The sequence below is a fragment of the Canis lupus genome, chromosome 1, assembly GCF_003254725.2.
Source record: "Canis lupus dingo isolate Sandy chromosome 1, ASM325472v2, whole genome shotgun sequence".
Lineage (NCBI taxonomy): Eukaryota > Metazoa > Chordata > Mammalia > Carnivora > Canidae > Canis > Canis lupus.
In genome coordinates, this window is record NC_064243.1 from 68,120,159 (window position 1) to 68,142,453 (window position 22,295).

A 22,295-nucleotide genomic window follows, 5' to 3' on the forward strand; every position below is an offset into this window, starting at 1 on the left:
TTCCTACTTTCTAGCTTATGTTTCATGTGGACAATGGTGCCGGCCGATTCACTGCTGTCTATGATGCTGGGATCCCGGGGCATCTGTGTGACGGACAGTGGCATAAAGTCACAGCCAACAAGATCAAACACCGCATTGAGCTGACAGTAGATGGGAAGCAGGTGGAAGCCCAGAGCCCAAACCAAGCATCCACATCAGCTGATACAAATGACCCTGTGTTTGTTGGAGGTTTCCCAGGTGAGCCTTATCTACTCCATAAGAATTTCTTTGTTGTTAGTGTATTTAAATTTATTTGTATAACTATGTCCATGAATGTGTGCATAAGTACACTTCCTAGCTTTAACATCTACTCCCATAAATAACACCTTACCTGAAACTTCCAGTGTGTAAAATGAGCATATTACTTATATAAACCAACTGGGACCGAACTTTACAGGGTAGCCCCCAAAGTTTCATTCATGGGGAGATGGAGGCTAGAGGAAATGAATTTGGCTTATAAAAGATATGAGGCATTTAACAGCGATGAAGGCCAGCATTGGTGTTCTTTCTGATTTTTTGAAAATTAATATACCAGAGGAATCATAAAATGTAATGGAACTTATTTCCTCAAGTTCTGGAAATCATTGGGTTAAACAAGCTAATTTCCCCTTTAGGTTATTATGGAGTTTATATTTATATTACAAAGAAACCCAAGCAATAAATCTGCATTCAGAATCCCTGTCCAGCACATTAAGTGTAGCACATAAACCACAGTTACCTAAAGTGCCCATAAACAAGAGTGCCCAACTTGATGAGAAATGGCCCAACCGCCTCTTTATAAATACTGTAATAACACACACTTGGAATGGTCTTTCAGCATGTTGGCAAGAGAAACTGTCATTCCCATTTACGTAAAGCTCCTCTGCCTAACAAAACAAGCAAAATATATATATTCAGCAGTGGTTAATGGAGGAAAACATATAGGAGCAATGGGGACCAATTCACAGCTCCTCTTTCCAAAGTTGCTTCTGAGTTTGAAAAGGACCTATTTCTGCTTCAATCAGGATAACCCCCAAGATGCTCTGGAGATATCCTATTTCCCCACTCACAGTCTATGAAATGAGATCATAGCTAGCACCTCCTAGGCCTGCTGAAAGAATGGAGTCTCCTTAACAACAACAACAAAAATTTTGTATGAGTTTTTAACCAGCTTAATCTTTTAAGATGTATTTTTACAATGTAAAATAGTAAAGTCACCATTAAACGTCCATGCCCTAATTCAGTAAAGTATTTGATCAATTGAATTCTTTCATTAAATTCCATAATATAACACAGCTGTAAATTTGTTCATTCCAAACCAAATTCCTATCTTAAAATGTATCATTCTACATGACTCCAAATTTCGGGATATATAACAATAGAAATGCTACAAGTTTAATTGTCAGCAAGGCTAAGAACAAAATCACGAACTTTACTTAAAACAGCCTTCCGGGAAAAAAAAAAAAAAAAAAAACAGCCTTCCGATTTAACCTCAAGGTAACAGCTGACTTGTAAATATGCTCTTCGAACACTTTCAGGGAAGATGGCAGAGAGGACTCTAAGCTCACCTCCTCCCAAAGACACAACTAGATAACACACTCATCAGTGTAAATAACCCAGAAAATGACCTGAAGACAGGAAGAAAAAACTCCACAACTAAATGTAGAGGAGAGGGTAGGAAGGGCTCAGATGCAGTGAGGAGCTAAAGGACCACAGGCCATTGACAGAAATGAAACAGCCAGGGGTGTGGAAAGAGGAGAGAAATAGACAATCATAATGGGATCAGAATGCATGCGGAAGACAGGTCTCTATAACATTTGGCTTTGAAAAGCAGAGGGGCCAAATTTGGGAGTTCTTACAACCAGCAGGACTTAAAGCCTAGAACATTAAAAATCAGCAGACTTGGCTCTAAGAGAGCCAGAATGATGATAAGAAACTGTGTCCCCATCTGTAAAGACAGAGCACAACAAACAGCCTGTGGACAAACAGCAGAGAAGCACAATTTGAAAAATACCTGGGGCATATAGGAGGGAGTTAATTACTGTCCCAGAGAGACAGAGATTCCTAGGAAACTCCTCCAGGAGCAAAGAAGCCATCAACTACTGTTTCCCTCCTCTACCTCCCAGCACAAACACACGGTCACCTGCAGGAACCAGTGCAGTCCCAACATTCATTACCTGACTTGCTTACACCAAGCCCCACCCCCTCCAGCTTGGCCCACTCTAGTCCTGACTGTGCACAGAAGACCAGTACAAACCTTGCCAACACTGCATCTCCCAACCTTGTGCTTTGGAGGGCCTCTATTCCAGTAGCAGCAGCTGGTCATCTCTCACAGACAGCATGTGCACCTTGTTAAAACTGTGCATGCTGCTCATGTGCATTTTGCAGATTGGCCTGGTCTCAGTGACACTGGCACAATCCTTCTGGCAGATGACCAGCTCTACCTTGTAAAAAGTGCACACCCACTCACTACTTTTAAGAGCAAGAGACTTTAACACAGAGAACCAAATGCATAGAGTTAGACAAAATGAGGAAACAGAGGAAAATGTCCCAAGTAAAAGAACAGGACAAAATTATAGCAAGAGAACTAAGCAAATCATAGCTAAATATGCCTGATAGAGAATTTAAAGTAATGATCATAAAGATCCTCATTGGCCTTGAGAAAAGAGTGGAAAAGAGTAGAGAACGTCAATAAGACTCTTAACAAAAAGATAAAAAAAGAACCAATCAGACATGAAGAACACAACAATTGAAACTAAAAATAAACTAGATGAAATAAATAGCAGATTAGAGGAAGCAGAAGAACAAATCAGTAACCTGGAGTACAGAGTAATGGAAAGTAATCAACCTGAGTGGAGGAGAGGGAAAAAATTATGCAAAAGGAGAACAGACTTGGAGAACTCAGTGACTCCATCAAGTGTAATGATATTCACATTATAGGGATCCCAGAAGAATAGAGAGAAAATGAGGCAGAACATTTATTTGAAGAAATACTAGCTGAAAACATCCCAAGACTAGGGAAGGAAACAGAAATTCAGATCCAGGAGACACAAAGATCCCCAACAAAATCAACCAAAGGAGTTCACATCAAAACACACAGTAATCAAAATGGCAAAAAGTAGTGATACAAAAAGAAATTTAAAAGCACTGTGAGAAAAGAACACAGTTATATACAAGGGAAACCCATTAGGCTCTCAGCAAATTTTTCAGCAGGAACTTGACAAGCCAGAAGGTAGAGAATAATATATTCAAAGTGCTAAAAGAGAAAAAAAAACTTCATCTAAGAATATTCTATCTGGTAAGATCATCTCTTCTATTATTAATAATTAATAATAAAAAATAATAATGATAATTAATAATAAAAATCTCTCCTATTATTCAGAATAGGAGAGATAAAGAGTTTCCCAGACAAACAAAATTTAAAGGAGTTCATGACCAGAAAACCAGCCCTCCAAGAAATGTTAAGTGGAACTCTTTGGGTGGAAAGGAAAGACCATCAGTAAGAGTGAGAAAAGTAGGAAGCACAAAGTAAAAATAAGCGTATCTGTAAAAAGTAGTCAAGGGATTCACAAAATGAGAGGATGTAAAGTATGACACCATCTATCTAAAATGTGGAGAGGAGAGGAGTGAAAAATGGATTTAAATTTAAGTGACCATCAATTTAACATAGGCTGCAGTATGAAGAAGATGTTATATACAAACCTAAGTAACTGCAGAACAAAAACTAATAATAGATCCACAAAATATAAAAAGAAAGGATTCCAAGATATCACTAAAGAAAACCAACTTATGGTGAGAGAAGAGAGCAAGGGAAGAAATGAACAGAGAAGATCTCTAAAACAACCACAAAGCAAATAAAAAAATGGCAATAAATACATACCTATCAGTTATTACTTTGAATGTAAATGGACTAAATGTTCCAATCAAAAGATATCAGGTGACAGAATGGATAACAAAACAAGACCCAACCAAATGCTGTGCCTACAAGAGACTTATCTGAGAAGTGAGGACACCTGCAGATCAAAAGTGAGGGGATGGAGAAACATTTGTCATGCAAATAGATAGGAAAAGGAAGCCAGGCAGCAATACTTATATCAGACAAAAATAGACTTTAAAACAAAAGATTGTAATAGGAGACAAGGACAGTATATGATACTAAAGGGACAATTCAACAAGAAGATATAACAATGGTAAATATTTATGCAACCAGATACCTATATATGGAAAACCCTAAATTCCACCAAATTTAAAATTTAGTAACAAATATAAAGAACTAATCAATAATAATGCAATAACAGTGGGGGACTTTAACACCCCACTTACATCAATGGATGGATAATCTAAGCAGAAAATCAACAAGGAAAGAGGGTCTTTATATGCCATACTAGACAAGATGGATTAAACAGATCCATTCAGAACATTCCATCCCAGAAAGCAGGATACACATTCTTTTCAAGTGCACATGGAACATTCTCTAGAATAGAGATCACATATTAGCCCACCAAACAAGCCTCAACAAATTTAAAAAGATCCCAGCCATGCCATGCATATTTTCTGACCAAAATGCACTGAAACTGGAAATCAACTATAAGAAAAAGTCTGGAAAGACTATAAATACATGGAGATTAAATAACATGCTAATAAACAATGAATGGGTCAACCAAGAAATCAAAAAGGAAATCAGAAAATACTGGGACAAATGAAAATGAAAACACAATGTTCCCGAATCTTTGCGATATAGCAAAAGTGGTCCTAAGGAGGAGGTAGAGAGCAATACAGGTCTACTTCAAGAATCAAGAAAAATCTTAAATAAACAACATAAATCTTACACCTAAAGGAACTAGAAAAAGAACAACAAACCTGAAACCGTCAGAAGAAGTGACAAAGATTAACACTGAAATAAATGAAATAGAAGCTTAAATTTAAAAAAACAATAGAACAGATTAATGAAACCAGGAACTGATTCTTTGAAAAGATGAACAAAATTGATAAACCTCCAGTCAGATTTAAAAGAGAGAGACACACACAGAGAGAGAAAGAGAGAGAGAGAGAGAGAGAGAGAGAGAAAGAGAACTAAAAATCAGAAATGAAAGGAGAAAAAACAACTTATATTATATTATGAAAAATATATGCCAACAAACTGGACAACGTAGAATAAATAAATTCTTTTTTTTCTTTCTTTCTCTATTTCTTTCTTTTTCTTTTTTTGTACATTTTTTTTATTGGAGTTCAGTTTGCCAACATATAGCATAACACCCAGTGCTAAATTCTTAGAAACATATAACCTAACAAATATAACAAAACTGAATCAGGAAGAAAGAGAAAATTTGAACAGACCAATTACTGAGAATGAAATTGAATCTGTTATCAAAAGATTCACAACAAACAAAAGTCTAGGACCAGATGGCTTCATAGGTGAATTCTACCAAACATTTAAAGAAGAATCAATACATATTCTCCTCAAGCTGTTCAAAAAATAGAAGAGGAAGGAAAACTTCCAAATTCATTCTATGAAGCCAGGATTACCAAAACCAGAATAAGTCTCTACCAAAAAAGAGAACCACAGGCCAATTTCTCTGATGTAAGTATAAAAATCCTCAACAAAATACTAGCAAACTGAATCCACAATACATTAACAGAAAAATCACCATGATCAAGTAGGATTTAATCCTTGGATGCAAGGGTGGTTTAATAATCGCAAACCAATCACAAACCAATCAGCATAATACATCACATCACAAGAGAAAGGATAAAAATCATAGAATCATTTCAATACATGCAGAAAAAGCATTTGACAAAGTACAACATCCATTCATGATGGAATCATTCTGATGGAATCATCAGAGAAATTGGCCTGTAGTTCTGTTTTTTTGTAGAGTCTTATTCTGGTTTTGGTAATCCTGGCTTCATAGAACGTTGACAAAGTACAACATCCATTCATGAAAAAAAACTCAACTAAGTAGGTTTAGAGGGAACATACCTCAACATAATAAAGGCCATATGAGAAAAACCCACAAATAACATCACACTCAATGGTAAAAAACTGAGAGCTTTTCCACTAAGGTCAAAAACAATACAAGAATGTCCACTCTTACCACTTTTATTCAGTATGGTACTAGAAGTTCTGGCCATAGCCATCAGGTAAGATAAAAGCAATGAAAACCATCCAGATTGGTTAGGAAGAAGCACAATTTTCACTATTTGCAGATGACATGATACCTATATATGGAAAACCCTAAATTCCACCAAAAAACGACTAGAACTGATAAGGCATTCAGTAAGGTCACAATAGAAAATCAATGTACAGAAATCCACTGCATTTCTATACACTCATGATGAAGTGGCCAAAAGAGAAAGAAAACAACCCAATTTATAATTGTATAAAAAATAAAACACCTTCGAATAAATTTAGCCAAAGAGATGAAAGACCTATAGTCTGAAAACTATAAAACATTAACAAAGGAAATTGAAAATGTCACAAACAAACATGAAGACTTTAAAATGTCCATACTACCCAAATCAATCTTCAGGTTTAATGCAATCCCTATCAAAATTCCAACTGTAGGGATCCCTGGGTGGCGCAGCGGTTTAGCGCCTGCCTTTGGCCCAGGGCGCGATCCTGGAGACCCGGGATCGAATCCCACGTCGGGCTCCCGGTGCATGGAGCCTGCTTCTCCCTCTGCCTATGTCTCTGCCTCTCTCTCTCTCTCTCTCTCTCTCTCTGTGTGTGTGACTATCATAAATAAATAAAAAAAAATTAAAAAAAAAATTCCAACTGTATTTCTCACAGAACTCAAAAGTCCTAAAATTTGTATAAAACCACATAAGATTTCAAATGGCCAAAGCAATCTTGAAAAAGAAACACAAAGCTGAAGGCATCACAATTTCAAATTTCAAGTCATAATTACAAAGTTGATTTGTACAAACAATATGCTATTGGCACAAAAATAGACCCATTGATCAGTGGAACAGAATAGAAAGCTTAGAAAATAATCCCACCTTAAGGTCAAATACTATTTAATAAAGGAGGCCAGAATATGTAATGGGAAAAAGACAGACTCTTCAACAAATGGTGTTGGGAAAACTGGGCAACAACATGCAAAAGAATGAAACCGGACCACTTTCTTACACCAACAAAACCTTCAAAATGGATTAAGGACCTAAATGTAAGGTTTGAAACCGTTAAATCCCAGAAGACAGCACAGGCAGTAATTTCTCTGACTTTGGCCATAACAACATTTTTCTAAAAGTCTGTGTCTCCTGAGTCAAGGTAAACAACAGCAAAAATAAACTATTGAGACTATATCAAAATAAAGAGCTCTGCACAGCAAAGGAAACAGCCAACAAAACTGAAAGACAACCTACTGAATGGGAAAAGATATTTACAAATGGCATACCCAATAAAGGGTTAGTATCTGAAATATATATAAAAAAAAAGTAGGACAACTCAACACCCCAGAAACAAACAATCCAATAAAAAATGGGCAGAAGACATGAACACACATTCCTCCAAGGACGACATCCAGATGGCCAACAGACACATGAAAAGATGCTCAACATCACTCATCATCAGGGAAATGCAAATCAAAACTAAAAGGAGGTATCACCTCACACCTGTCAGAAGGGCTAAAATCCAAAAACACAAGAAACAACAAGTGTTGGTGAAGATGCAGAGTAAAAGGAGCCCTCGTGCACTCTTGGTGGGAATGCGAGCTGGTGTAGCTGTAGCTGCTGTGAGAGGGTAGAGAAGTTCTTCAAAAAATTAAAAATAGAACCCTACATCCAATAATCACACTCCTGGGTATATACACAAAGGATATGAAACAGTAATTTGAAGGGATACATGCATCCCTATGTTTGTTGCAGCATTATTTACAGTAGCCAAGATAGGCAGCAGCCCGTGTCCATAAATAGATGCATGGATAAACATGTGGTTATACATACAATGGAATATTATTCCACCATTAAAAAAGAATGAAATCCTGCCATTTGTGACAACACAAATAGATGGAGATTGTATAATGCTAAACAAAATAAGCCAGTCAGAGAAAGACAACCATATGACTTCACTCATATGTGGAATTTAAGAAACAACAAAACAAATGCACGAAGGGGCGGGGACCAAAAACCAAAAATTTGGACTCTTATCTCTAGAGATTAAACGGATGGTTATCAGAGAGGAGGTGGGTGGGGATGGGTGAAATAGAGGAACAGGATGAGGAGCGCACTTACCTTGATGAGCACTGAGTTATAGACCGGAATTCCTGAATCGCCGTATTGTACACCGGAAAATAATATAATGCTGACTGTCAAGTACTACACTACAATTAAAATTTTTTAAATTCCTTTAAAACAGAAGCTGCATGTCAAAGCTGAGCGCTTTTTGCTTTGTTTTTCAGATGGCCTCAACCAGTTTGGTCTGACGACCAACGTTAGGTTTCGAGGTTGCATCCGGTCTCTGAGGCTCACCAAAGGCACGGGCAAGCCACTGGAGGTCAATTTTGCCAAGGCCCTGGAGCTACGGGGCGTCCAGCCTGTATCATGCCCAGCCAACTAATACAAATAAGTTTTAACTCCAAAAGTGGTCCTTCAAGTATATCGAGTAAAAGAAATATATCTTAACCATATATGTTATTAAAACTAATTTGTGCATGTATATTGACTTCTTTCTGTATTCGGTTGGTGCTAATTCAGATCCCAGCCTGAATTTAAATTCAAGTTTTCTCAAGTCCATGAATATTAAACCAGTTATTTCATTCTAAATAATTGCTTGTTTTGTGTGATTTTAAAGATGAAAGACAACTGATAAACTAATGAATTTGCAACATGCCTTGGACTCATCTCAAGAAGATCTCAGATGTAATTTGTGAAGGCAACTTTCTTGTTTGTTTTTACTAACTCCTACTAATACTTTTATCACCCTCTTCCACATACATCAGCCTTGGCTTTCTGTTCAGGCCACTGAAAAAAACAGTGGATTTGGCATGTTTGATTGGGAAGAAATCAGCTCCTTTACTCCCTCTGTTTGAGAAAGCATTAGCAAATCATTTCCCTGATGCAAGTTCATTATTAGGGGGTTTAAATAGCCATATGAGTGAATACTTTTTTATGCTGAGCATATATTTAGAGAGTATAGATAAGATTCAGGCCAGAGAGCTTAATTACTTGATTTTCCTGTTTGATAATGATTTATAGGCTTTGGGGAGACACCAGAACCAAGCTCCAGAATGACAATTAAGCACACATTTGATACTACAGTATCGACACTCTGGGCTCCTTCATTTTGCAGTGAAAATCACAATATTCATAATCACAGGGGAGTAATGCTGAAATGCATTTTTACTTACCAGGAAACAATAAACCAAAAACTTAATAAAAGTACATCGCTGAGTCTTTTTGAGTCGTAATTTGACCTAACAAATTCATTTCCTAAAAAATGTGTTTGTTTTATTTTTCTTTTATCCACTATTTAAATCCTATTCAAAGGGCTCTGTGAGAAGACTGGCCTAGATTTTATTCATCAACTTAGGAAGGGAGTGTTTCCATTGCCATCTTCAGTAGAAATCGTTAAATCTAATAATGCCGAACATTTAAAAGAAGAGATCGCATGGTGATTTTAGCAGAAGAAGAATCATCCCACAAGGGACAAGAAGGTGCTGTTGCTAATGAAGGAGATGGTAACACGCTCAGCATTCCATCATTGGCCGGTTGCTTGTTACCATTTGCCTACACAGCTTCATTCCAGAGCAAGGGATTCTCAATCAGGGCTCCACTTTGGAATTATCTGGGAAGATTGACTTGGTCTAGGATGCAGTCTGGGCATGAGGGTTTTTTAAAAGCTTCCCAGGCAATCCTAAAGTGCCATCAGGAACAAGAACCACTGTTCCTAAAGAGGAAAATTATCCACTATGCCGCAAGTTTAGAGTCATCTGAGAATCTATGGTTGACTTTGTCTTGGCCACCCCCTCACACACAAAAATTATATTGAATCAAGTTAATGCTTTTTGAGCCATCTTTAAGCTATAAAACTCTTTGAAAACCAATGTGTTTCGAAAGTGAAGATGTTGCTTCTGCACTGAACACTGATAAGACTTGGGCTTATCTGAAAAAAAGTGGATAAACAAAAATAAAGATGCTAAGTTCCTAAATTAAAAGGCCTTTCTTTCCTGAAGCCTGAACAGAAAGAAATATTACAAATTTGAAAGCAAAGGTACCTAATTAACAGTCCTATCAGAGTCAAGCCCTGTTGAAGTCAATTTGTATGTGAGTGCCTTAGAATGGTGGAGTCGGAGGGGCACCTGGGGGGCCGTTGGTTGGGTGACCTACTGTTGGTTTCAGCTCGAGTGGTGGCCTCAGAATCTTGGGATTGGGCCCTGTGTTACAATCTGTGCTCATCATGGAGTCTTCTGGGGTTTCTCTTCCTCTTCCTCTGCTCCTACCCCTGCATAAACCTGTCCACTCACTTGCTCTCTCTTTAATTAAAAAAAAAAAAGTGTTTGAGTTGGAAAGGCCCTTTGAAATCCATAAATACAGTGATTCTCAATTCTTACTAGACATTGAAATTGCCTTGAGTACATAAGAATCATATCTGGATATCACTCTACACCTTAAATAATCACCAGATAGGGCTCTGGCATTGGCATTTTCTAAACATCTCCAGCTGATTCCAATGTATGACTAAGTCTGAGAACTTGCATTTCTACTGCCCCCATATTTTATGGAGAAACTGGCCCCAAGCAGGATTCACTGCATCGGGTACTGGCTAAATTTGTCCCATACAAAATCCATATTCCAAAATGGATCATGAATTTATATGGGCAAAGTTTGTCCAAATTCTGAGATGAGAAATAAGGAAATTTTGTGAATAGGAAAAGTTTCCCTCGCATATTTTAAATTAATTTTCTGCCTCAACAATCAGATTCTTAGCCCAAAACAAAGCATTTCCTTCATCCAACCTTATCCCCTCAATAATTTCCTCACCTCCTTCCACCCACAGCAATTATGAAGAAAGCAGAATACTTTCCATTTATTTTTCAAACACCCACTCCTACCAGGTTGTCAGCCTTCTTCTTTAAGAAGGTGCTTTGCACCTCAGAGGGAAAACATTTAGGAAGGGAGTTTTACTAAAGTTACCATGGTGAACACAGCTGACAAAGGAAAATAAGGAACTGAGCAGATTTCAGCCCCAAAGCACTAGAACACTGCCAGACACTTAAAGCTTCAATTAGCGATTTCAAAAATCATAACTACTTTCTTCTTCTTTGATTTAGCCTATTATCTCTAACTACAGAACTCTTCTAGATTTTCTGCTTAACAGAGAAAAAAGACTACAAAATGGAAAATCTCAATTTTATGTTAATTATTTGCTGAATTATTTGGGAATAAAATTGGTATCTACAATATATCATGGAAACAAAACGCAATAGTTTTCACAAGTGCAAGGTGTAGTCCTTCACCACCACTTGCGAGAGATGACTTCTTGCTGATGCCATTTTATTTCTATTTTTCAATATCTTTTAATCTCTTTTGAATCAAGAGAAAGATACAAACCAATGTACTGTACTCATTTGCTTGACTGAGAGTAGCACATGCCTCAGACCCAAAGGGTACCCCAAGGGAAGGGTACCCTCAGGCTGGGCCTGAATTCTCTTATTTTAGAATCTTGATAATTCAGGTTAGTGATTCAAACTCACTGACGTTTGTGTCAGATACCTAAGTGAGCATGAAATTTGTGTCCATTGTCAAAGCAAGAGTGTTATGACATGAACTGTGCTTTCCCCTCTACAAATTCATCTGCTGAAGTTCTAGCCCACGGTACCTGAAAATTTGCAGATGGGGCTTTAAAGAGGTAGTTATGATAAAAATGAAGTCATGTGGGTAGGCCCTAATCCAACATGACGGATGTCCTTATAAGAAGAGATTAAGACACAGACAGACATAGGGACAAGACCATGTGAAGACACAGAGAGAAGATGGCCATCGAAGCCCAGGAGAGAGGCCTCTAGAAGAAACCAACCCTGCCAACACCTTAAACTCAGATGTCTAGCCTCCAGAATTGTGAGAAAATAAGTTTCCATTGTTTAAGCTACCTACTTGGTGGTACATGGCTATGGCAGTCCCAGCGAACAAAGGCAGAGCCTTTCCACATACATACATACATATATACAGCATCAGCATATTTCAGGTTCCTTGAGAATGACGCATATATCAGAGAAATCAATTATTTTGAACAGTGAGCATTATCATTTACATAAATGAATAGAAAAAATTTGAAAAAAAAAGAATATTCACAACATACTTAAATAGAGGAAGTTGTTTTCATATGTGCTTGGGGATATTAGGAATAGCTACATAGTAATTATAAATCAAAGAAATGATGTTCAATAACACCACTTATTGAACTTTTCAGCAGAATGGATTCTCTGGAGAGCTTTTCTGGTTTGTATATTCAGGTTTAGAGAACTACTAATTTACCCTTGGATAAATCAAAGCTCTGCTTTATTTGGGCAAGTTGTGTCTCTGGAGCTCAGCCCTCTGCAGGGACATACCTAATAATATAAAAGGTGGTAGCAGTGGAGGTGGTAAGAAGTAATTAGATTCTGATATATTTTGGAGATGGATTAGTGTTTCCTGCAGAATTGCCTGTGGAGTATGAGAAAATAAGGTGCTGATAACTTCTGATCATATGGAAGAACAGAGCAGCCATTATTCAGAGATGAGGGTTGTACTTGAAGTGAGTTTTTTACAAAAAGGAAAACCAGATGATTTGTTTTAGATGTATTAGTTTTAAACTACCCATTAGGTATCTAAGGACACAGTACCATAGGCAGGTGGATAATGAGTCGAAGTTCAGAAAACAGGTCTAAGCTATAGATATAAATACAGGAGTTATCAGAATATTGATGTTATTTGTAGCCACACTATAGGAGAACGAGATCACCAAGGGAGTGAGAGTAGGCAGGGGAATATGGACACACCAAAATGAAGAGCATTAAGAGTATGGGTATCACAAAAATTAGAACTTGAAAACAGGAAAAAGAAATTGCAGGGTTTTCTTTTTTTTTTTAAGATTTTATTTATTTATTCATGAGAGACACAGAGAGAAAGAGAGAGAGAGAGGCAGAGACACAGGCAGAGGGAGAAGCAGGCTCCATGCAGGAAGCCCGACGCAGGACTCGATCCCAGGACTCCAGGATCACGCCCTGGGCTGAAGGCAGCGCTAAACTGCTGAGCCACCCGGGATCCCCAGGGTTTTCTCTCAATGCAGTACTGGGCTTGACTTTCTATCAACTGGGCTAGTTTACAACCCTATAGGGGCAAAGGTATCTTGTAGATTTCTGTCTCAGAAACGTAAACAAATTTTCTGGTTGAAGGTAAGAAGGTAATATCTGAGAAATCTTGTCCTAAAATCCCTTTATGTGTATGTCTGTGTGTATATAGATTCTCAAATGCTTTTTTTTTTTTTTTTAAGATTTTATATAGGGCAGCCCAGGTGGCGCAGCGGTTTAGTGCCGCCTTCAGCCTGGGGTGTGATCCTGGAGACCGGGGATCGAGTCCGGCGAATAAATAAATAAATAAATAAATAAATAAATAAAATCTTTAAAAATAAAATAAATAAAAACAAATAAATAAAGATTTTATATATTCATGAGAGACACAGAGAGAGAGGCAGAGACACAAGCAGAGGGAAAAGCAGGCTCCCTGCAGGAAGCCTGATGTGGGACTCGATCCCAGGACCCCGGGTTCATGACCTGAGCTGAAGGCAGACGGTCCACCACTGAGACACCCAGGCGTCCCTCAAATGCTCTTTAGACCAGTTTATCGCCTTATTTCTTCCCTCCTTGAGTAAATAAAATCTTTGACGTGTTCATAGTATATTTGCCTGAGAGTCATAAATATTCAGCCTTTTGAAAATTATACTTTAGCAGGACAGAAGGGGAGTCCAGCTTAAATCAAAACCAAAAACCAAAAATCAAGTCACACATTTTGTTCACTTATGAATTAAGTGTCCAGCTCTTGGTTTTGGCTCATGTCATGAGAGTGAGCCCTGTGTTGGGCTCCATTCTCAGCAAGGGGTTTGCTTGAGATTCTCTCTCTTCCTCGCCTCTGCCTCTGCCCTTCCCCCTGCTTGCATGCTCTCTCTCACACGCACACATGCTCTCTCTTGAATAAATAAATCTTTTTTAAAAAACTGAAATATCAACATGAAAGACTGCTCACTGCAGATGGAGAAAGGCATGCCGTATGGACTAAGACAGGATGAACAAGAAAAACATAATATCCAGTATGAGCCCCAAATCAACACTCACCAAACAGATGCTACAAATTTTAGGTGACAATGTTTCACTGAGATGCATTTTGTGGCAGAAACTCTATAGGGCATATTCCAGGGTTAAAACTGTCGTGATTTACTTAATTAAATAAATGATCGTTCATGAGTCTTCCAAGAGGTATCGAATAAGGCCAGCCAACCTCTTTCTGTATAAACAGATGGAGATGGAAGAAGAGAGGGAGGAAAAAAAAGAGAAAGATTGAGACTTTTCTCTTTTAAAAGGCAATGCCCACTTTAAATATATAGTAATATAGTAAATATACAGAATTTATATCAATTTAATATAAGAATTCATATTAAGATTTCGATTAAAATTTTAGCAGTGTGTTGTGGCATCAAAAATGGATCAAAACTATATAATCTAATGTTCGCAGTTTTTATATTTTTGTACTATAAAACATCAACTGGCTTAGCTTAACATTTTTCATTTTTTATTTCTCAATTACAATTAAAAGAAAAAATTCTCCACTACTGCATGCAGGCACTTCTCAAAAACAACATATTATTACTGTAAATAATTTAATACCAGTAAATAAATAGTTAACTAAATATAATTTTTTTTAACTAAATATAATTTAACAACTTATTTTCTTTTAAATTAGTTTCTAATGTATTAGAGATAATTATGATACATCACATATAATTTTTTATCAGATGCATAAATTAGGAATCTGATGAGGAAAATTTGCAGAAATTAACTCCATCATAGTCACAACATCAAGGTGCCCAGCATCTCAGCATCTCTCTATGGGCTGGTAAACCTACTAAATAACTGAAAACTTGAGGTAGGGATTATCAGAAACACTAAAAGGGGGTTAATACGGAATTTTTTCAGGGGGATATAACAAATAGCAAGTTTGTAAAAAATTGTGTAATGATCCAAATAATACAGGTTTGAACCAATACAACGTATATAATTAAACTGAATTCATAAACTATGCTAGAATATTATGTTTAAAAGTATAGGTTAATAAATAGCTTCCCAAATATTCTGAATCTACCAGGTACAAATGGGTTCAAGTGGGTCCAGAGCTTCATCTCTGAAAAAGTACAGTAGTAATAAGAGTCATGGGAGAACAAAGTTCTTAATTCAGAGGATAACTGGAAAGAAATACAACAGGAACTGAAGATATCAGAAACCAGATATTGAAATCAAAGGAGACTCTTTGAATTAAAAGATTGCCAAAATCCCTTTTCCTTAGAAGACTATGAAAAGTCAAAACCCTATAAAAAGAAAAATAAATAAAAAGACAACTATTTGTTTAAATCAACCTTTCAATTAAGAATGAATTATTTTCATGCTCATGGATTGGAAAAAGTAATATTATTTAAATGTCTATTCTACCCAAAGCAACCTACAGATTTTTAAGCAATCCCTATGAAGTTACCAAAAGCATTTTTTCACAGAAATAGAACAAACAATCCTAAAATTTACTGTCTGGAACCACGAAAGACTCCGAATAGCTAAAGTTATCTTGAGAAAGAAGGGCAAGGCTGGAGGTCTCACAGTCTCAGATTTAAAGATATACTACAAACCTATCATCATCAAAACAGTGTGGTACCTGCACAAAAACAGGCACAGAGATCAATGGAGGAGACTAGAAAACCCAAAAATAAAGCCATTCTATATAGTCATTAATCTATGACAAAGGAGGCAAGGATACACAGTGGGGAAGATACAGTCTCTTAATAGATGGTGTTGGGAAAACTGGGCAGCTACATGCAAAAGAATGAAACTGGACCACTTTGTCACACCATACACAAAAATAAAACTCAAAATGGAATAAAGACCTAAAAGTAAGGCCTGAAACTGTAAAACTCAAGAAGAAAACATAGGCAGTAATTTATTTGACATCAGCAACATTTTTCTAGTTATGTTTCCTCAGGCAAGGGAAACAAAAGGAAAAAAAAAAACAAAAAACTCCTGGGATTCTACCAAAATAAAAACGCTCTTGCACAGAGAAGGAAATCATCAAGAAAAAAAGGGCAACCTACTGAATCAGAGAAGATCTTTGCAAATGCTTATCTCCAGTAAAGGGTTAAATATATAAAGAACTTCTACAACTCGACAGCAGATAAAAACCCAAATAACCCAATTAAAAATTGGGCACAGAACCTGAATAGACACACTTCCAATAAAAGACACACACATGGCCAACAGACACATGGAAATATGCTCAACATCACTAATCACCAGGGAAATGCAAATCAAAGTCACAGTGAGGTATCACCTTACACCTGTCAGAATGGCTATAATCAAAAAAAAGACAAAAAATAACAAGTGTTGGCAAGAATGTGGAGAAAAGGGAATCCTTATGCACTGCTGGTGGGAACATACATTGGTGCGGCCACTGTGGAGAAAAGTATGGAGGTTCCTCAAGAAGTTAGAAATACTGTATGATCCAGTAATTCCACCACTGAGTATTTACCCAAAGGAAAAGAAAACACTAGAAAAGATATATGCACGTCTGTGTTTACTGTAGCATTATTTACAATAGCCAAGGTGTGGAAGCAGCCCAAGTGCCCATCGATAGAAGAATGGATAAAAAAGATGGGGAAGGAGGGGTGTGTGTGTGTGTGTGTGTGTATTTATAGATATAAATAAATAAATAAATAAATAAATAAATAATAAAATAGACACATAATAGGATATTACTCATCTATTAAAAAAAATGAGATCTTCATCTGTGACAACTTGGATGGACCTAGAGGGCATTATGTTGAGTGGAATAAGTCAGAGAAAGACAAATACTATATAATTATAATATTATATAATTTCACTTATATGTGGAACCTAAAAAACAAAACAAATGGATAAAAAAAATGAAACAAAAGGCAGAAACAGATCCATAAATACAGGGAACAAACTATGGCTGTCAGGGGAGGGCTGGGTGAAGGGGAGTGAGATACTGGCTTCCAGTTATGGAACGATAAGTCACAGGGATAAAAGGCCCAGCATAGAGAATAGAGCCCACGGTGTTGTAAGAGCCTCGTACAGTGACGGATGGGAGCTGCAGCCGTGGTAAGCATTACATACAGAGTTGTCCAATCACTGTGTGGGACACCGGAAACTAACGTGACACTATGTTAACTACACTTTTATAAAAAATGAAAAGTTTTTTTAAAAAAGAACAAATTATTTCTTAGCATCCATTTCTAAAAATCACATTGAGACAAACTCCTATGAAAGTTTATGCAACAGTTGTAAGAGCTCATATGTAATAAAATATTGGGGAAAGTAATATATCCTATTTTGTGTAGGTTTTTAAAAATCCTTTCAAAGGTAAGAAAAAGGTACATTTATTGAACTGAAAGACAAGCTATGAAAGACACATATTCCAAATTAATTCCTCTTGCTTCTGAGAAGAATTCCCTACATTTCCTTCGGGGACCTGTCCCTCCCACTATTCCTACACCAGAAATGGGTGCTGACGATTCAATCGGTGAATCCCATCCCGTCCTCTGACCTGCAATGACTCGCATACTAAGGGATCCGATTAGAACCAATGAGTTTTCTGGAAGGCCTTGAAAAGAAGTGCCCTCATCCAAGCTACTGCAGAGTGTGCATAAGGAGGTGACAGATGGGATGGTTGCATCCAGCTTGTCACTAAGTGGGGAGCGCCCACATCTGCCAAGGGACCTCAGGATGGAACCCAAGGATGAAGCTGATACTGCAAAAGGCAGAGGAGAGAAATCGCATCTCTGGTGAGCTAACTTCAGCTGAAGCCTGTCACAACTCTGGCCTAGTCAGTTACGGGCACCAGGATAATTTTTTTTTATTGTTAAAGCCAATATTAGAGTTTTTCTCTGCCTTGGAACATTCGATTCTTATTGACAGACATGCTAACTCTACGCTACCTTACACACACATTCTCCAAGTTAAGCCTCCCAACAGCCTTACCATCCCCATTTTATATATGAAAAAACAGAGGCTTTCAAGGACTAAGTGACTTGCCCAGAGTCACCCAGCCAGGCAGTCCTGGAACCATGAATTTTAAATTGAAAACATTCACGTAAGGTTCAATGCTTTCCGGAAAGAAAGTCCTAGGTTATTATTTTTCTTACACTTTTATTACTTTTAATAAATGGAATTTGCAGACTGAGCTTAAGAAGCAGTTATTGTGAGCCTAGTGCTGTTCTCATTGAGAGGAGAGGTAAAGCTATATTCCTGATCTTTCGTTCCACAAATATTTCTAAATCCCAGAATATACAGTCACTGCTGAGATGAGAAACATAGATCTTTTTCAACTTTCTTTAGTGTATTAAGCCCGCCAAGCCCGCCAAAGCAACACAAGAGTATTTATTATCACAATATCAGGGTTTTTCATGGGACCCAAGGAAAGGACAAAAGCCTGACCTTATAAGGACATGTGATCAAGGACGGAAAACCATCAGCTTCTCCCCCAGCTATTCCACCGCCATCTGTTTCCCATGTTGCTGCTTCAGTCTTCTCTCTCCTCATGGGCTCCCCTGCTATGACTGCATGTAAGAAGACAACTTCTGATTACAAAGTTATTTTCAAGGAACCCACAGAGAAGGACTAGCTATTCTCCAACCAAAGGTTGAATTCCTAAAAAGAGAGCATGATTGGCCGGGCAGGAGTCAAGTGCTGACCTCTTCTGATCAAATCAATATGGCAGCCGGGAAACATCGGGTAGTCCAAACCCACCTATACAGTAACACCCCTCCCTGGTGGCCCAGAGGTGGGAGCAATCTGGAGGGTAGGATTACACCAGAAACTCAAAAATCTGTTCCACAGTAGCATACAAGCAAGACAAAACCAGAAAAAGTCGGTGCTAAATCTAGGGTTCATAGAAGTTCAGGAGAGAAGGGGCTCTGTGGGGCCATCTGGAGAGGCTTTGAGTTCCTGGCAGGACTTTAAGATCCTGACCCTCATCCCGTTTCTGATCACCAGCTATGATTCCGCACCCAATTCCAGTGTGTGAGGGTTTCCCGCCCCCAGCAAGCAATTCTCAGACACCAGTTGGCTCCTCTATGACTTAATGCAACTTTGACTTTGTCTACCTGGAGGTAGCATGAGATCCCGCAGGCCAAGGGCTCGGTCCTTAGACAGTGACCTGCCCCTCCAACTTCACATGCAATCGGAAGTCCAGGGTGTCACCTGTGCTTCTGATATAGATCAAAGATTCCAATGACCCTCTCCTTGAGTTTGCTTAATTTTCTAGAGCGGCTCAGAGAAACATTTTGCTTACTAGATTACTGGTTTATTATGAAAAAATGTAACTCGGGAATATCCAGATGGATGAGATACAGAGATCAAGCTATGGGGAAAGGTTGTGGAGCTCTTATGTCTTCTCTAAGTGGGCCTCCCTCCCCCAATCTCCAAGTGATCACCAACCTGGGGGCTCTCTGAACATGATGACGTTACAGAGGCACGATTGATTAAATCACCAGTCATTGGTGACTGATTCGACCTCCAGCCCTTCCCTCCTTCCTGGGAATTCAGGGGCAGCGATAGGGGACTGAACTGAAGTTCTGATCTTCTAAGCACAGGGTTGTGTCTCCTGGCAAACAACCCCATTGTTAGTTACTTACTGTGTTTTCCAAAAGTCATTTCATTAACATAATAAAGATACCTTTCTTGTTCCTAATACTTAGGAAATTCCAGTGATTTCAGGAGCTCTGTGCCAGAAATCCGAAGAACACCAAATATATATTTCTTATTACAAAACACAATATCACAGGTTTGAACTTGGCCATAAGGGATTTGGGAAGGAGAAGGGAAGGTAATACTAATAGGGAAAGCTGAAACCTATATCATATTTTAATAAAATATTTATCAACAGAAACACACATTGAAAAGAAGTGAACTGACATGTTGAAACTAGAGCTTTTCTGATATTCCCAGAGAGATTTTTAAGAATTATGCGGTGTCTCTTAGAATCCTTCCAAAAAGACAGCTGATAAATGAATTTCTAAACTAGGTACTGGTTTTGAAATGAAAGTTTTATCACCACAACTAAAAAATATTTAGTCATTGATTAAATGATAATGAGTTTTTTAAATCCTTCTTCTTTCTTCCCCTGCTTCTAAACAACTTCATCTGCTTGATAAATCAATCTAAATTGCTCCATAATTTAAAGGCCTGGTGTCTACTCAAAATGTTTGGTTTCTGTGCTTATTGCAGTCCACATAGTGCAAATATGAAAAAAAATCTAATTTTCTTAATGGAAGGGCTATAATTGACTCAATCTAATGTAGTTCTGAAAGATTAATAAAGCTACTTTTCCTCATGGCAGTAAGACAGACATTAAATAAAAACATCTCTCAAGAGTGAATAGTAATCCCAGTGACCTCTTTCTCATTATCTGCAAACCCTTTATAAACTCACATAAGTGGAATTTGGTCACTGGATTCACAGTCATTTCTACTGAACTAAACTAGATTGTTTTCCCACTCAAGTGGAATAAAAATTGTAAAATTTATACAATGAACTTTTTTATGCTCTCTAAATCAGATGTCTCGGAAGTGAGAATTTTCAAATTCTAAAATGAGATACTAATATTCATAGATTAATAAATTATAAAATGCCTCTTCTACCTTTTATTTTTAACTGTCTTCTCCCTTTCCTCTGCCTTTCCACTGTGCCATTCTCTTGTTAAAAAAAAAAAAAAAAAAGGGATCCCTGGGTGGCGCAGTGGTTTGGCGCCTGCCTTTGGCCCAGGGCGCGATCCTGGAGACCCAGGATCGAATCCCACATCTTGCTCCCCGTGCATGGAGCCTGCTTCTCCCTCTGCCTATGTCTCTGCCTCTCTCTCTCTCTGTGTGACTATCATAAAAAAACTAAAAAAAAAAAAAAAAAAAAAATCAGGGGCACCTGGGTGGCTCAGTGGTCGAGCATCTGCCTTCGGCTCAGGGCATGACCCCAGGGTCCTGGGATCAAGTCCCACATCGGGCTCCCCGTTGGGAGCCTGCTTCTCCCTCTGGCTGTGTCTCTGCCTCTCTCTGTGTCTCTCATGAATAAATACATAAAATCTTAAAAAAAAAAAAAAAAACTTGATGAATGCCAGATTAAGATCAACAGACATGGCTATTAAAAATAAGAAAAGAAACAAATCAACAACAACCACAACAAAAGAGAGAAAACAGACTCATAAAGAACAAACGGATGGTTACCAGTTGGGAGGTGGGAGGAATGGGTAAGAGAGGTGAAGAGGATTGGGGCACACTTCAGTGATGAGCACTGAGTAACACACAGGATTGGTGAACCACTATGCTGAAGGCCGGAAGCTAATTTGCGTGTGAATCACACTGGAATTACATAAAAGAGGAGTTTGTTGTTCCTCCTTCATCTGGCACCTCCTATGGAGTGCCCCTTATATGCAAGGTGTTGGCCGGGTGCTGGGGGACCCCTCGGCTAGCAGAACAAGGGGAATCCTTCATCTCTTCCATTATTGTGGGAGAGAGAAGTAGGGGGAGCAGTGAAATAACCGACCAACCAACCTTTTGCAGTAAGTGCCTCAAAGGAGACAAACAAGAGACCACACCAGAGAGAAACGATGGGCCGCAGCCTCAAAATAGGTGTCCAGGGAAGGCTCCCTGAGCAGGTGATCCTTATGCTGACGCATAAAAATGTGGAGAGACAATTAGGTGAACTGGATATGCGTGGGGAGGGGGTGCCGCATCGTCCTGGAAGGCAGTGCGCGCAGAGGGACTAGACAGTGCAAAGATGCTGACGCGGGTCGGATGTCCGCCGGGGGTGGGAAGCGAACCAGTGTGACCAGGGGACAGCAAGCCCTGAGTCTGGACAGTGACAGAGCCACATCAGCAGGGTGCTATAGGCTGGGGGCTGAATTTGGCTACTGGTCTAGGAACCATGAGAAGCCATGGAAGGATGTTGGATGAAGGGCCTGATTCCATCTCTGTTGCTACACGACTGGAGACCCAGCCGGAGGGGTCTTGGAGTAGATGAAAGCGGATCCGC

At 38.4% G+C, this 22,295-nt stretch overlaps 1 protein-coding gene and 1 long non-coding RNA gene across 4 annotated transcripts in view; one reads left to right on the top strand and one right to left on the bottom strand.

Annotated features, from left to right (window-relative positions):
* The window catches only part of LAMA2 (laminin subunit alpha 2), a 583,497-nt gene extending 574,098 nt beyond the window's left edge, over positions 1–9,399 (top strand). For all 3 annotated transcript variants that reach the window (XM_049115400.1, XM_049115407.1, XM_049115415.1), the window contains 2 exons: positions 15–237; positions 8,418–9,399. In XM_049115400.1, coding sequence (XP_048971357.1) covers positions 15–237; positions 8,418–8,575 — 381 coding nt within the window. In that variant the 3' untranslated portion in view covers positions 8,576–9,399. The remainder of the gene's footprint in view (positions 1–14; positions 238–8,417) is intronic.
* The window catches only part of LOC112644557 (uncharacterized), a 59,280-nt gene that overhangs the window by 13,899 nt on the left and 23,086 nt on the right, over positions 1–22,295 (bottom strand). The gene's annotated exons all lie outside the window — the stretch shown is intronic.